The sequence below is a fragment of the Passer montanus genome, unplaced genomic scaffold, assembly GCF_014805655.1.
Source record: "Passer montanus isolate IOZ18808 unplaced genomic scaffold, ASM1480565v1 scaffold14, whole genome shotgun sequence".
NCBI lineage: Eukaryota > Metazoa > Chordata > Aves > Passeriformes > Passeridae > Passer > Passer montanus.
In genome coordinates this window covers 3,052,889-3,068,223 of record NW_024360941.1, presented here as the reverse complement: position 1 = coordinate 3,068,223, position 15,335 = coordinate 3,052,889, and the positions used below count along the sequence as shown (strand labels likewise).

At 36.9% G+C, this 15,335-nt stretch overlaps 1 protein-coding gene across 1 annotated transcript in view; it reads right to left on the bottom strand.

The window, feature by feature from the left end:
* Positions 1-13,568, bottom strand: part of GLRB (glycine receptor beta) — a 48,028-nt gene extending 34,460 nt beyond the window's left edge. The window contains exons 1-2 of the mRNA XM_039700253.1: positions 13,419-13,568; positions 1,837-1,943 (exon numbers count right to left, since the gene is read on the bottom strand). Of these exons, the coding sequence (XP_039556187.1) occupies positions 1,837-1,943; positions 13,419-13,540 (229 nt within the window). The 5' untranslated portion in view covers positions 13,541-13,568. The remainder of the gene's footprint in view (positions 1-1,836; positions 1,944-13,418) is intronic.
* Between the last annotated feature and the right edge of the window lie 1,767 nt (positions 13,569-15,335).

Sequence of the window (15,335 nt, the reverse complement as noted above, 5' to 3'; positions counted from 1 at the left end):
GAGGGATGGTATGACAGCTGCTACATCTGCCCTCTGTCACCCTGCGGGAACTGATTGGCAGTAATTTAATCTGGTGTTAACAGAGAGTTATCACAGAGTGAGGAGAAGTGACCTGATAGTTGAGAGAACTAATTATGGACTTTTATTTAGTACCTCTGTGGTGTCAGTGTCAGGATGTCCACTAGATGCAGGTATATCATTTACACTGTTACAAATACTCTTCCTAATTTCAGCAACAAAAGAGCTATAAGAATATATGAATACTGTTTTGACAGACTAAGCAAATACAGTACAAAGTTATATATGTTTCTTTCAATAGCATGTTTGTCTGCATAAAATATTTTTATGCAGCTTTAATACAAAAATTCAAACTCATTCTCCTGGTCGCCAGAAATTTATGAAGATAAAATTTCACTTTCTCAGTTAAACCAATTTGTTTGGTTTGGTTTTTTAATCAGACTACTTAAGTATGATGCTTTTGCTTATACAATGAGCACAGTACTTCTTTTAATGCCTGACACATGTGACAGAGCACCCATCACATCACTAGTAGCCAAGAGTGCACTCTCTCTTCCAGATTTGAATAGGATGTGCCATCCAAGAAAATCACTCATGTGTGAGGAACATTTTAACATGGGCAAACCACTTGTCAGAAAATGTTCTTTTTCTTCCACCTTCCCCTGAGTTAACATTACATGTCCTCCCTTTCCCTTCTGTCTTGATTCTTACCAGACTGCCAGAAGGGTTATCAAAAATATAAAGAAATCTGCACCATGCTTTGTGATTACAAGCTGATTATGCTGAAGAACAGGTAGAGAAGAGGCTGGACATTTATTCTTTGTGACAAGACAGTGCTGAAAACATATAAATATGGTTCTACAGAGAATAAGAAAGAAGCAGCACACTTACTGAGAACTAAACTTAATAGGTTTATAAAACTGTTAAACAGAACTGAAAATAGCCTCTTCAAAAGCACAATAAACATTTAAGATTTCCAAATTTTTCATACTAGTGATATTCATGTTAAAATACCTCTTCATGCTCATATAATTATATGAGGAGTTTTAAAATGAAAGAGCTGTTTTATGTAAACTGCTTTATCTATATGTAATAAAATTGTCTACATCTTTTTAGTAGTACATTATTTACAGAAGGTAAATAATCTAATTCCTGAAAAATCTAATTTACAGCCCAACTTGTGTGAATTCTTAGAGGCTTAGTAGAGAATATGTATTTCAACTTTTTCTTCTCGTGTAAGGATTCACACACTCTACACAGAAGCATCCTGCAACATCTGACTGCCAGGGAAATGTTTTAATGGCAGAAAATGTGTTTCAATGCATTACCTATATGAATTCCTGAAGTGTGTAAGCTTTATAACTAAAATATCTTTAAATAATTTAATAATTGTATGGTTTGCTAACAGTGATACTGCTGACCCCAACTTTTTATAGTCATCTTAAAGGATGTCTATATAGAAATCTGGTGGTTTAAAATGCTGTAAAGCACAGTCTAACTAAAACGTAGGGATAAAAATATATTTTTGAAACTTATTCTATAAATTCTATTTCTACACTTAAAAAGTCTCTTATAAAATAAGACCAATAGTAATAAAGATCACATAGTATTATAATGAAATCCTAACCTGTTATTTTTCAGCTCAAAAGGATAAATATCTTCTGCAGTTTCACACTGTCTAGGAAGGCTTCCATTAAAAACAACAACAACAACAACAGAAATTTAGTTTGTGAGTATTATATCTACATATTTTCTCTCTGTGTGAAAAGAATAAAAGTTAAAATCCAAAGATAAAAAAGGCTGAAATATCTGACAAACCTTTGAAATTAGGCCTTATCCTGGGATCATAGCTGAGCAATAGTCTGTTCAAGATATTGCTGGTAGAATTAGCAGGTACTCTTGCAAGGTCTTCAGCTGATTGCTGCCTGTGAAGAAAAGTTCATTAGTTACTACTAAGACAGAAATAATTCCATGCTTAAATTGAAGTGATTTTAAAGTAATGCCATAAATGTCATTTCACAAGCAAAAAATGTCCGTTATTTACAGGTGCCATACTGTATAGTCTTCCTTTCCTTGAGAAGTTTCAGTAGTTTTCAAGAAACTACTTCTGTAATAAACACAAATGCTCTGACATACTGTTAACTGCAAACTTGGAAGCAAATAAACTGCGATTTGTTCCCTGCAAATTGTCCATAATTGTTCCTTTCCCTCCAAACAAAAATATGCAGAGGGACATGCTTTCTTTCATCAGTAGAAAGCAGCCACCTGAGCTATTTTTAGTGACTGTCAGCTTAGGAACCTTAGTAAATTGACAGCCACTTTGTAAGTGCCAAACCATGCAGAGGCTTTTGGCAGTCTCCTGCTCTCGCATGCCAGTGCCAGCTATTCCACCCAGAGCTGGAGGATTGCATAATCTCTTTGTCAAGTGCTAATAAAAGCTTTACTACAGAAAACAAGGCCTTGGACTCTCTGGTTTTGCAGGGGGAATTTAAACATCTTCATTACATTGCCATTATTGTGCTGGGTGTTAAATGAAAACATTGCTGCAATCATAAAGAACCTGTGACAGGTAAAAGAGTACATGAAACTGAGTGTAATAAAAAGAAATACGGGTGGTCAGTGCCCTCCCCAGGTATTTTAAACACCAAGCAGGCTCATAATGGTATGCAAATGAATTTCTATGTTTCCAGAACCTGTTCAGTGACTGTTTCAGTTTTGAATTCTGTCTCATAATCATTTTTCCATCCCTTTTATGATTACTTTGCTGTCTTTCTGTCATTATGATTCAGTAACCAGGATGCCATGTAAAGATAAGAGAAACACCCTACACAGGTATAATTCATATGCATCAACATTATCACCTCTTGCAAACTAATGTACAAATGTATTTTGAAAAATAATCAAGTTTATTTCCTTAATATTTTCCATAATCAGCATAAGCTGCTGTTGCCTTCTTCACCCTGTAATTTCTTTTTTTCATTATTGTCTCCTATACCAATGTCAGTTTGACATGTTATTCTGTATAACAGCTAAGTTTTTTTTTTTCCTTCTCATCCTTTAGTTTCCTTCATGTTCTCTGGAATTTATGCCTTATTAAATATTCTTTGAAGAAAACAATAACTCTACAGAAGCCTTTTTACCAGTTAAAAAAAACAAACAAAACCAACAACAAAAACCCCACATGAATGTATTAGACCTCCTGATTTTAGAATGCCTAATTATGGTAGCTCCTGTTCAGCATTTTCCTTATTTATTACTGGGAAATTAATTAATTAATAAATGCCAGCATAGCATGACACCAGTATTTAATTGAATACTGGAGATAAGACCAGAGCCTAGCCCTTGAAGAGCTCTTATTAATAAACTCACCTTTAAAAACAACTGGTTTAACTCAAACCATAAGGGCAAATGGAATCAGATCTACTGACTTGGTAGACTCACTATGCCTTCCCAAAGAAATCTAATCTTCTCAGTTAATATTTGAAACTAAAACATTTGTAAATAAAACTACGAAGGAATTCCCTATTTCCTATTAAAAACATGTCAACCATTTATGAAAACACAAATGCATTTTATTCTATCATAGTCTCCTTGATACCCATTGAGCATTTTATTGTTCAGGGAAAAGAAAATCAGATTTCTGTTTTCTTTGTTGTATTCAGGATATTTCTGAAACCTAAAGCTGCATATCTGCTTAGCTATTTTCTTGTATTTGCTTGATGTTATAAATGAGGAAAAAATTATGGCAATAAAATGGCACTAAATCCTCCTTGAAATTTTGACTACCAAACAGTAATTAGCAGGATAAGTATGCATTCCAAAAACTGCACAGCAATGTACCTACCAAGAAAAATGCATCCAGGAGGATATCTTAAACTATAACATACAGGAAGAGAAAAGAATTGTGGAGCAGCATTAAGTGGCTGTAGTATGCAATTCCCCACCCATCTCTTGCAGTAAACACATTACAGCCTCTGTGATCTGTAACAACCACATAGGTGAACTAATTGTTCCAGCAGAACTTCTCCAGAGATAATTAGTCTTCTAATAAAACAAGGAAGCATTTACTTTTAGCAACATATGTTAACTTCCTGTTATGTATACAGATCTGTATGTTCTGTATACAATAAGCCTCTGCTAATTTAATATTACAGCAATTAAAAAAGGAATATGTGTTCTAACTCCTTTCCTAATAATTGACAAATTCTCTTTCAAACAATCTTCCCAGGGCTGAGCTTGTAAGCTTTTAAATTTTACTTAGAATTGGATCATTATGCATAAGAATTAGTTTATTTCCTCATTTGGTAAGGCAGCTGGACTAGATGATCATTGTAGGTCCCTTCCAGCTGAAATACTCTATTCTATTCTATTCTATTCTATTCTATTCTATCCTATCCTATTCTATTTCTGTAATTCTGAGATGTGCTCAGTTTTCAGTGATGACGTTTACCACTGAAGAGGTTGCTACGGAAGTATCACAAACCAGCTTTGCATGATTTTTTTCTGCTACCACTAGTTGGACAAAAGGAAAACAAAATATTATTTTCATTTTCTAGACGGAGCAATTCAGAAAAGAATGTTCTTCTAGCTATTAGAAATACTAGTTGGACAAAATGAAAACAAAATATTATTTTCCATTTTCTAGACCGAGCAATTCAGAAAAGAATGTTCTTCTAGCTATTAGAAAGGCAGGGAAACACTCTGCATGCTGCATTTTATCAGATACAGAAAGGTTCATGCCAGTGCTTCCTTGCAAGTTACACATATTGGCATCTGAAACAGCTACATCAGATGTCTACAATAACTACATTTATAAAATAATCTCCTTAATACTGACAATAAGATTTCTTTCTAAATCATGTATGTCCAGTATAATGAAATACGAAAACAAATCCAAGTAACAACTAATGAACAAACTTAATTTTTTTTTTTTATTTTGTCATGGGTTATACAAAGAAGTTCATTAGTGAAAACAGTAATCTGAACTACGCAGGATAACATGGGCACATAAATTAAATACAGATGCTCATAAGAAGCAATGAGGAAAAGAGAAAAAAGGTTTGAGAAATTAAATGAGTGAGCAACAAACAGCAAAAGAAAGCTAAACACAGATGACATTTTTATTTGTCTTTTCAAGTAAGAGGAATAAAGCGGTAGCTTTGTGAGATCTGAGCTGCACTGCAGAAGTATATTAATAAAAATATCTGTTCAGGTTGTTTGCTCAAAAGCCATCCAAAAATTGGGCAAAGGAGACTTATTGCATTGGAAAGACACTGATGGGAAGAAAAATGACAGCATAGCTTGCTGGTAAAGAACACCACAATCACATCTTCCACAAATCATGGGGTTGTGTTTTGAACTTATACAAGTGTAGAAGTGCATTTTTCCTTGCTTATCTAAGAACCAAGTGAAATACAATGACTTTGGCTGGTTTGAGTTAGGAGGATAAGCACTGAGATTCAGTACAAGCTACTTTTAAAGGTCACTTTGAATGAAGTGGTTGAAATAGCCACTGGAAAAAAAGAAAAGCTCTGCTGAGTATCAGTCATATTTTCACTGTGGTTCTTTTACAGCATGTTGTCATTATCTACCATCATTGAACAGCACACAAGGAAACTTCACCACAATGACTGGAATTCCTTGCTGACCAAAATGCCTAAACTTCACCTGCAAATCAGTACATCAGATGTGTTCCTTGGGGTGAATTAAGAATTTAACAACATTTTTGGAGTGACAAATGAGCAAAAAGACCTAATGAGAGAGTTAATGGGATGTGGTAGCTGCTTGGATAAAGAAACTGGGACTATTAACATGAGACATTTACCTAGAGCCACAACCACCCCTACTTAATTGGCCATTATGGAATGAATTAATGAGAGGCATATTTGTATATTACATAAGACAAAAAGGATTTGAGCTGAGATCTGCCTTTCTAGAAGAATTTTACTTCAGTGTGCTGAACGCTGAGTCTCACATAACAACACACTGACTGAGAAGTTATTTACCATTTTTTCCAATTCAGCCTACAATTTTCCCATTTGTAAAAAGCTGGTAACTTTGATTTCCACCAGTTGCAGCATGCATTTTAATTCTAATGCATTTATTTCAACCTCTGTTGAATGCATGTGAAGCTGATGGAAAGCATTAAGAAGCAGGAATGTAGCACTCTTCACAGTAATTCATGAGTTCTAAGCAAGATACAGTGAATACCAAAGGATAAGGCAACAGAAGCCTCATAGTTGCTATGGAGAAAATTTAAAAGCAAGTAATTGTAAAGCTAGAACTTTCTCTACCGAAAATTTTACCTAAGTAATTAAAAAAGCCCACACAACCAACATACAAAATACCCAAACCCAAAGATATTTTTCTGTCTCTGTATAAATGAAATGGAAAACAAGCAGCATTCCTGTATACACAGAAGTATCTGCACTTCTACAAGCAGTGTCCTCACAATCCAGAGAAAAAACAAAGTACAGTTAGTTTTTTGCTATAACGTCCCTGTGTGAAATGCCTGGTCTTTCGGAGGTTACATCTGGTATCACTGACGGATCAAATTGCTTTACATACTGTATTTCACAGGACATGCAGTAAGGTGTTCATCTCCTCTTCCACTGCAGCTCTACACATTTTATCACTGCCTTTGAAGATCATGATTAACGTTTCAAGTTGACGACAACAGGTAATTATTTTCATAATTTACTAACCAAAATCCAGAATTTTAGATAAGCAGATATGCATGACAAAAGGAAGCATGTATTATACTTGGTTTGAAATTTATACAGCTTTACATTTGTGTTAGGCAAATGTGTCCGAAGACATTATATCTCTACAGGTCATCATGACATTTATTCTCTCAGAGCTCACTGAAGTTACAAGGAGTCCTTTCGACATGCAGTGCTACAGGAGGAAAGTATATAAACAATATTCTACACAAACAGGAAGGAATGCTTTTTTATAGTTCTAAATTACTGACAGATAAAAATACCTGATGGATACTGATGATGGAAACTGACATTTTAGTCATATAACATGTGTACATGTGAGAAAGGTAAAATAAGTATGGGACACATAATATATATTATCCCACCATATACTTTAAGTACAATTTTCCTGATATAAACTATCCGTGTTCTGATTTGCAGGCATTTGATTTCTTGAGTGCAATAACTCTAAGCATAGAAACAAGTTAATACATATCAAGTAACTCTTCTGACTGATCTCGCTAATCTCTAGTATGTTTAATAGCTACATTTTCAAACTGTGCAAAGTGACAGGTTATTCCTAAGAAGATTAATTACAATTACTCATATGAAAAGTGGTATCACTAATTACATTAAAACTATGGAGCTATGAGTCAACATTTACATGCCTTCACAAATGCAGTTGATAGCTAAACACCTAAAATGAGATATGTAGCTTCAGTACTGAAATTTGCAGATAGTGCAGGGTGGTAAAAAAAAGAGAAAGGTTCCTTCATAGCTAATTTTGAAACAGAAACTCAGATTAGGCATCCTGAATTGTGAACTGTGAGTTGAGGGGGTGAAACTGCTCGTCTTTCATCTCATGTTGTAGATAAACCAAAGAGAAAAGTCTCCTGATGTGGACACACAACCTTCCCGCGTTAAGTAGAGTCACTAGCTGTTAGTGCCACTACTTCAGTCCTTGTCTTGCAGAAACCTCTTAAATCCAGCTTTGGTTTCATAATTCAACATTCCCAGGGTTAGTCACCTTAAGGAGTGTTTATATGGGAATCTGAAGTGCCTTATTATTCACTAAACTTGAGAAAAGCAAGCTGGTTCATCTGCCTGCCACAGAGGTGACAGCCCCCAAACCAACAGAACCAGGTTAGCATGGTATTTGACCCAGCCTGAACTAGTACTGCTCGCATCAATGTGTTTTCTTTCTAAAGCTAGCTTGCTTGCTCCTAGCTTAGGCATCTCTGCACCAAAGTCACCACCTGTGACCTTTGTGCCTAATGGGTGTCTCATGATGTCTTGATATGGCACACAGATGTAAAACAGGATAAGCATCCAAATGTTTAAGCAACATTTTGGAATTAATTTATCTACATCAGTTCCATACCCCAATATTTTTTTCCAAATGCTGTAAGTATGGAGACAATAGAAGTACCTTGGTAAAATCTAACCAAATGCATGGTGGTATAAGTGGAGATATAAGAGCAAAATGTAAGCTGAGATACATTCTATATAATTTGCCTTGACAACAGAATTTAGACCTATGGTTTTGCTTGGGCTTAGGTAAAGATGGTGCAATTCAACCCAGAGATCCAAGTTTTTCTCAGTCTGGAGGTTGTATATGAAATACAAAGTAAGCAATTTTTCCAAAAAAGTTTGGTGTCTCGTCACTCCGGTGTTAAGAATGGAGCAAATGTTGCTCACTGAGAGGGAAAGTTACTGAATGATACCCAGTCTCTCATACTTAATTACTGTTTTACACGACAGCTTACGTTTTGCTCATACAGCTTCATCTTTTACTGCCCACCACATTTAACCATTTTGAAAACAAATTCACAAACCTTCTGGAATGTGGCCCTGTCTGGGATCACAGCTTTCCATGAGAGTTACATGACACAGAATAATAAAAGCATTGACCAACTGCAGTTACCACAGGGCAGAAGAATTTTTATAGGAACAAGACCTGGGCTCTGCAAAGTACTTATCATTGGAATGACTGTCAGATGTATCTTCTTCCACAACCAAACTCAGGCTTTCCTTTCAACTTCATTCCACCTCCTCCCACAAAGTGTATAAACCCTTCCACTACACCTACAAATGAAAATGTTCACTGACTATCAACACTGTCTTCTAGATGATGGGAATGAGGAGAGACATAATGCCACTTTCCCACCAATTACATTTTGGGGTTGATCACCTGCTACAGACAGAGAGGTGATATATACCCAAAGGCTTGATAAAAAAAAGTTACAGTTCATGGAGAAGTGGAGAGGACCCACGGTATAAAATCTATTTGGAACTTTTACTTTAGTCTTAATAGGAAGAGCATATCAGAAGCTTAAAGTTAACCAAGAGAAATTTGAGGACAGAATTTCATACAAATCTGCTTTAAACACAACAAAGCCTTTTTTCCCTAGTTCCACTGTCTTTTGTTGTTGTTTTTTTAAAAGAAGCCTGTTTATTGAACCTTTGCATCTGTGACCTTTCTAAGCTTCTGCCCTGGCAGATGGCACAAGCCATGTTTTCTGGAGGGCTTAGAGGGCCATTTCACAGTTTCTGAAGTAGCTGATATGCTTTATTCAATACAAGCCAAATATGATTTGTAGTCCTGCTCTGTGCATAAAAAAGGGTCTCTGTAGATATTATACAGTATTTATAAATCATCTACAAGGATACCAATCTCCATGTGGACAAATGCATAAAGGTGAAGAGGAATGCTGTTTTCAAAGCAGAGTCCTGCTATCCAGACAAAAGGATGAGATTTAGCAAGTGAGGTTTTGCTCTCAGCATTGCTGTGGCATTAGGGAGGCTGAGAGATCTTCAGAGGTGAAAGCTGTGCAAGTGAACAGCTGAGTCATCCTAAAACTATAATTAACAGGGATAGCTGTGATGATGACCACAGTCATTACTGGTTTTGTTAGCTGCTATGTGACACTCTTACTTATCTATTCCTTTTCTAACACTGTAATAACCAAGCTTCCCTTTTCTTATAATTTCATTTCATCTAGAAATCTTGTGAGTAGTTTTTAGTAGAGACCTTCCAGGCTGCTAAGGATTGTGGAGATAAGAGCAGCAGCTCAAACACCATAAAATAATTGAAGTGTTTATTATGGTGTAACAAAAGGAAAAGCATTTTTCAGCAGTGCTCTAAGTCACAGCTAACTGTCCCACATGTTTAAGAGAAGCAAGGTATTATAAGGAATTATGAAGAAGTTAATAAGAACTAAGTAACAAAGTCTGTGAGCAGGAAAGAGATAAAATAATTTAATCCATCTGTAGCTGTATAGAAATCATCTGTATTAAGTATATGAAATTTCAAAATAAGCTTTGTAAACAGCAATACAGTTTTTTAGGGTTTGGGGTTTTTTTTTGTTTTTGGGGTTTTTTTTGGTTTTTTAATACAGTTTTTTAGGGTTTGGGGGTTTTTTTGTTTTTGGTTTTTTTTTTTGTTGTTTTTTTGGTGGGTTTTTTTGGTTTGTTTTTTTTTTTTTTCTTGAAGGGGTGGGCCTGATTTTTTTAAAAAGATTTTCCATGGCAAACAAAAGGCAAAAGTTTTGTTACAGAAGCTTTGTACTTCATTGCACTTTGAATCTGTGGAAGCCAGTTTCTCAGATTTATGGTGCAAAACTCTCTATTGTAACATTTTAGGCCCAATATGTAAATTTCTTTGTTAATCAACAAAGATTCAGGAACCAGACAGAAGTATAATTATTCTATGTTTCACTTTGAAAGCCTGAGGTAAGAAAGAAAACGATCTAAATGTAAGATGTGAAATCTTACATCTGTTCTGAGAAAGCATTAAATCAAAGTAAGAACCAAATGATTTAGTATCAGCTTCAAGAAACCCTTCAATTAAAACCTGGGAAAAACAGTTTCAGGAATAAATGAAAATAAGATGGTAAATCAAGCCAGTATCACACAATGTACTGAGAAGTACAGCATCATGAATAATCACGAGGGTTTGCTCTAAGATACAAAATAGAATTTTCCTGATGTAAGGAAGCAAATATCTGCTTATGAGACAATAATGAACGTTTTATGGGGTTTCTAATCAACTTGTTTTCATCTTATCCTAAGAGTAGTTAATTTCATGCCAGAGGGGCACATTTGGCAAAAGGCTTGTATTCTGGAGAGCCATAAAAGGAAAAGTTCAAGTATGCTTAATTTTTATCCAAACAAATTTGTGATAAAGTCCCAAGCCAGTCTTGTAGCCACCCATTTCTTAACATCAAATTAAGGAACTCAGGCAGTAATATGAGATTCAAAAAAATTTTTTCCTGAATAATGATTTGCATAGATTTGAATTTCATTATGAAGTTTGCAAGAGAGGATTGCTCCACATACAACTACTAACGCAGTTTTTTGTTCTCTTGAAGAATTAAAATTTAGCTTTTCACATGCTGCAAGGAGATAAAAGGCAAAAATTTGTTACAATTAAGTTTTAAATTTTATTGCACCAGTAACCAATGCAAATTAAAAGTGGATTAAGAGTTTAACTCATAAAAGTACATTTACATTAGGAATTTGTACCATTTAATTTTATAAATTATACAAAAGGGTTTTTGTTTTGTTAAAAAAATAACATGCATTCTTCTAAAATATTTTTTTCAAGATTACTAGAAAATTTTTAATTTAGACACTTCCTTGAGTAGTTTTAGTCAACCCTTATAGTGTCACTTGATTTCCTCTCCACTGCATTATGTTTTGGTTTGATTCTGAGGAAAGATACCTTACTTTTTTCACAATGAAAAATTTACTATTAGTAGGCAACTTCTTTTACAAAACAGAGTGTCACCAAATCAATAAATTTTGTGAACGATCATTTAAAAAATGCTGATGATTGGAAATTTGCCAACAGCAGCCTGAGTTAAGAGAGCACTGGGCAATTTCTCTGCCAGACAGAGTTGATTTTCATCACTCACTCACATGACAGGTCTTCTAGATGCCAGCCACAGAAACAGCAACCCCACTATTACAAGTGGTTGTCTCTCAAGCTGTGAACTTCAGTCAAGTGAGATATAGACAACTTGGTCATTATTCAGGAGATGGAATAGGACTTATTGCAACGGCAAGTCTTGCCGGCAACATGGCACAATGGATCAAAAGTACTGGATTCACTGGTATTTTTGCAGACAAATTCAACTGGGAAAGTATCACTTTGAAAATGATAGCATGTATTCAATGTTTTTTCAAGTGTATTGGTGACAAATGACATCATATTTAATGGTACCAAGAAATACAGGGCTTAAAATAAAAACAAACAAGAAAAATCCACTCACAAAGATAAAATGACATTGCCGTTTTGAATTCTAAGACTAAGTCAAGAACAGGGGGAAATGCTGGCTATTTAAACAAGACCATGGAAGACCTGGTTTCAGTTCCCAGCTGTCTAACTTACTTTTCAAAGGCTTCTGTTCTGATGCCTGTCCTGGGAACCCTGACATTTCTCTCCTTGCTATAAACTCTCACAGTAGCTCAGACCAAAAACCTCATCCAGACTCAACTTAACTTTTAAAAGGGAAAGAATGGGTAGGGGTCATTTCAGATGAGTCATGATCACATTTGAGACACATCTTAATGTATTCAAATCTAACAACAAATATAATTTTTTTGGTTTGATATAAAAAAAAGAAAAGGAAGACACGCATCATATGTAGAAACATTCTAAAATTTTAGGTTACAAATAAACATCTCTGTCAATATTTGAAAAGAATAGAAACTTTAAAAAGTATTACTTGAACAATGCTTCTGTCTGATTATTCCACTTTTACTTTGTTTTTTCTTTGGAAAAATTGATTAATGTTAAATAACCAGTCTAACATTCTGTACCTCTTCTTTTACGGTCAAAGAAGAAATATGTTTTAACTGTGTCTAAACAATTTTATTATTTCAGTCATAGTAATTTTCTACACTTACTGGCAATTTATCGCAGTCCATCAATCTTTTCCACATATATTTACAACATAACACTAAAAATTAGTAAGGCTGGCCAAGAAAATTATAAAAATAGGACTCACAAATAAAATATTGTCCTATGGATCACAATGTAAAGTGTGGTAGGCATTAGAAAGAGGGAGGTTTCTTTAACATCAAGTAATCATAGGTGTCCAGAACACATCCTCTATTCAATTGGGCAATCACAGATTCTAATTTCTGTATTTCTACAGGGAGATTATTCCACAAGGGCATACCTTATAGTAACAATCAATACATCCACTTCCATAAAAGTTATAGAATTAAACATGATTGATGAAAGATGCTGAAGACCTTAGTTCTATTCAACATGCAATTGTAATATGTGTAGGACAAGCCTTCTCTTACAGAATTAGCTAACCAGAAGCTGAATTTCACCATGAGAGTTTTGCACCCTCCTTGCTATCCCCAATACACCTGCAACATGATGCTAGACAGCACAGCACTATGGGACCACTCTACTGTGTCCCCATAAATAGCAAGGCACTGGGTTGAAATCCACCACAAGAAAAGGAACAATTGTTGTGGCTTATATCTTCCCCTTGCATTAAAACAGACTTGCTGCAGAAGGAACACAATGACAGAATGATGCTGGTCAAACCCATTCCCACCACAGACCCCATCCCTCTACCAGAAGCATCACCTTCTACTCCAATTGCCACATAATTTCCACTGTTAAAAACAGGGCAGGTTCACCATCATACAAAAGCATAAAAGAAAGCAGGAACATACGATGGACATAGATATTGCTTCTTTTTCCCTTTTCCTTTCTTTGAAGACTTCTCTTTGGAATAGGCTTCTTCAATCCATAAGGAGAATGAGATGAAACATAAAATTGCTAGTAAGAACTTCATCTTGAAGATTATGCTTCAGAGAAATCTTCAGTCTGTGGTAAAAGAAAGCAGCTTATATTAGTAGGGCTGGATATGGCAAAAGGAAATATATACCTGCAAAAAGTAAACAAATCCTTCAGGGGAGTTGAGTTTCTTGCTGTTCTTTGCTGTCCTGGGAGAGAGATAGATGTCTGTTCACATGTATCCCTGACGTGAAACTGACTTAGGCAATTTCCAGAGAGTCAAGTAGCTTCCCAAAGTTGAAATTGACAGTGAGGAACAGATTTAAATGCAGGTTTGCTTCAGTGTGCTTCAGAAATATGATGTCTTTCAAAGACTGACTAACCGAAAATAGTCAGAAGCTTGGAAAGGGGTTCCTCACCAGAAATGTATCAACTGCATTAAATACAATGTCAACCAGTCATGTAGCAAGGCAAAAAACTGCAAGCTCTCTGTGACCTTGCACAGATAAAATAGCAATCATTTCAACACTGGTTATGAGAAGAGGTTATTAATACAATTTTATGTACAGAATTTAAACACAACAATTTTGCATTAAGCATTTCTACTGCAGAGCCAGCACTGACAAGGCCTTGCAAAGATGACTAAACACAACCCGCAATACTATGCTTTATTGCATCGTGCTCAGCGTAATACTTAAACTTCTCTGGGGCAAAAGCACGTACCCCAAAGGCCAGGAGATGAGTCTGTGTTTGGCCAGAGCAGCTCCAACTGCCCCTGGCCACAGCACTGCGGCACCCAAGGCATTTTTCATTTGTTTGCCATTTCACAGATAACTCCCAAGCATTTTCTTGGGCCAACAGAAATCTCGCAGACGCCTAAGAACCTGCTGCATTTTCCACTTTTATTTATTCGGATTCCGCCCCCCCTAACCCCTGTTCTCAAGGAGCTGTGCCTCTCCCTCTGTACCCCCACCTCACGGAGGCACCGGGATGCTTCGGCTGCCGCTTCCCTGGGAGCCGCAGCATCGCCACCGCCCCGGCCCGGCCGGGAAAGGTCGCGGATCTGCCCCTGCTGTCACCGGCCCCTCGCCTGGCCTGCCGGCCCGAGGCTTCCCACCGGCCCCGGGAAGGGACGCGAGCGGCCTCCGCGCTGCCGGCGCTCCGCGGGAGCGGGAGGAGACGAGCGGGGCTCCCCTCGCGGCCCCGGCAGCACCCCCGGGCCGTGCCCGCCGCCGCCCCACCGGCGCTGCATCCTGGTCTGGATCAGCAATAGTGTGGCCGGCAGGACCAGAGCAGTGATTGTCCCTCTGTACTGGGCACTGGTGAGGCCACACCTCAGATCCTGTGTTCAGTTTTGGGACCCTCACTACAGGAAGGACATTGAGGTGCTGAAGACAGTGCAGAGAAGGGCAACAAAGCTGGTGGAGGGTCTGGACAAGTAAATCCCATGAGGAGCAGCTGAGAGGAGGGCATGTTTAGCCTGGAGAAAACAAGGCTCAGACAAGACTTTTCTGCTCTCTACAACTGAAAAGATGTTGAATAAGAGTGAGGATCGGTTCTTTTTCCAGCAGTCCCTTACCAGGTCTGTTGAAGAGGCAGGAGGCAGTCCAGGACACCAGGGGCTGCTGCCCATGGCTGGTCCTCGCCTTGCCCCAGCATCAGGGATTTTGACATGTGCTGCTTCAAAGAAGCTGCAATAGAAAAATGCTTTTGCTGAGCTCTTCCCAGGTAAAAGAAACTGTATTTGAACAAAGTCATGGAAGAAAGTTTACTGGCAAGTGTAGCACAGAGCCATAGAGCTTTATCTGTCCCTTGGGGAAGTTTTTGTTTTGGAGAGGCAACACTTCCAGGGG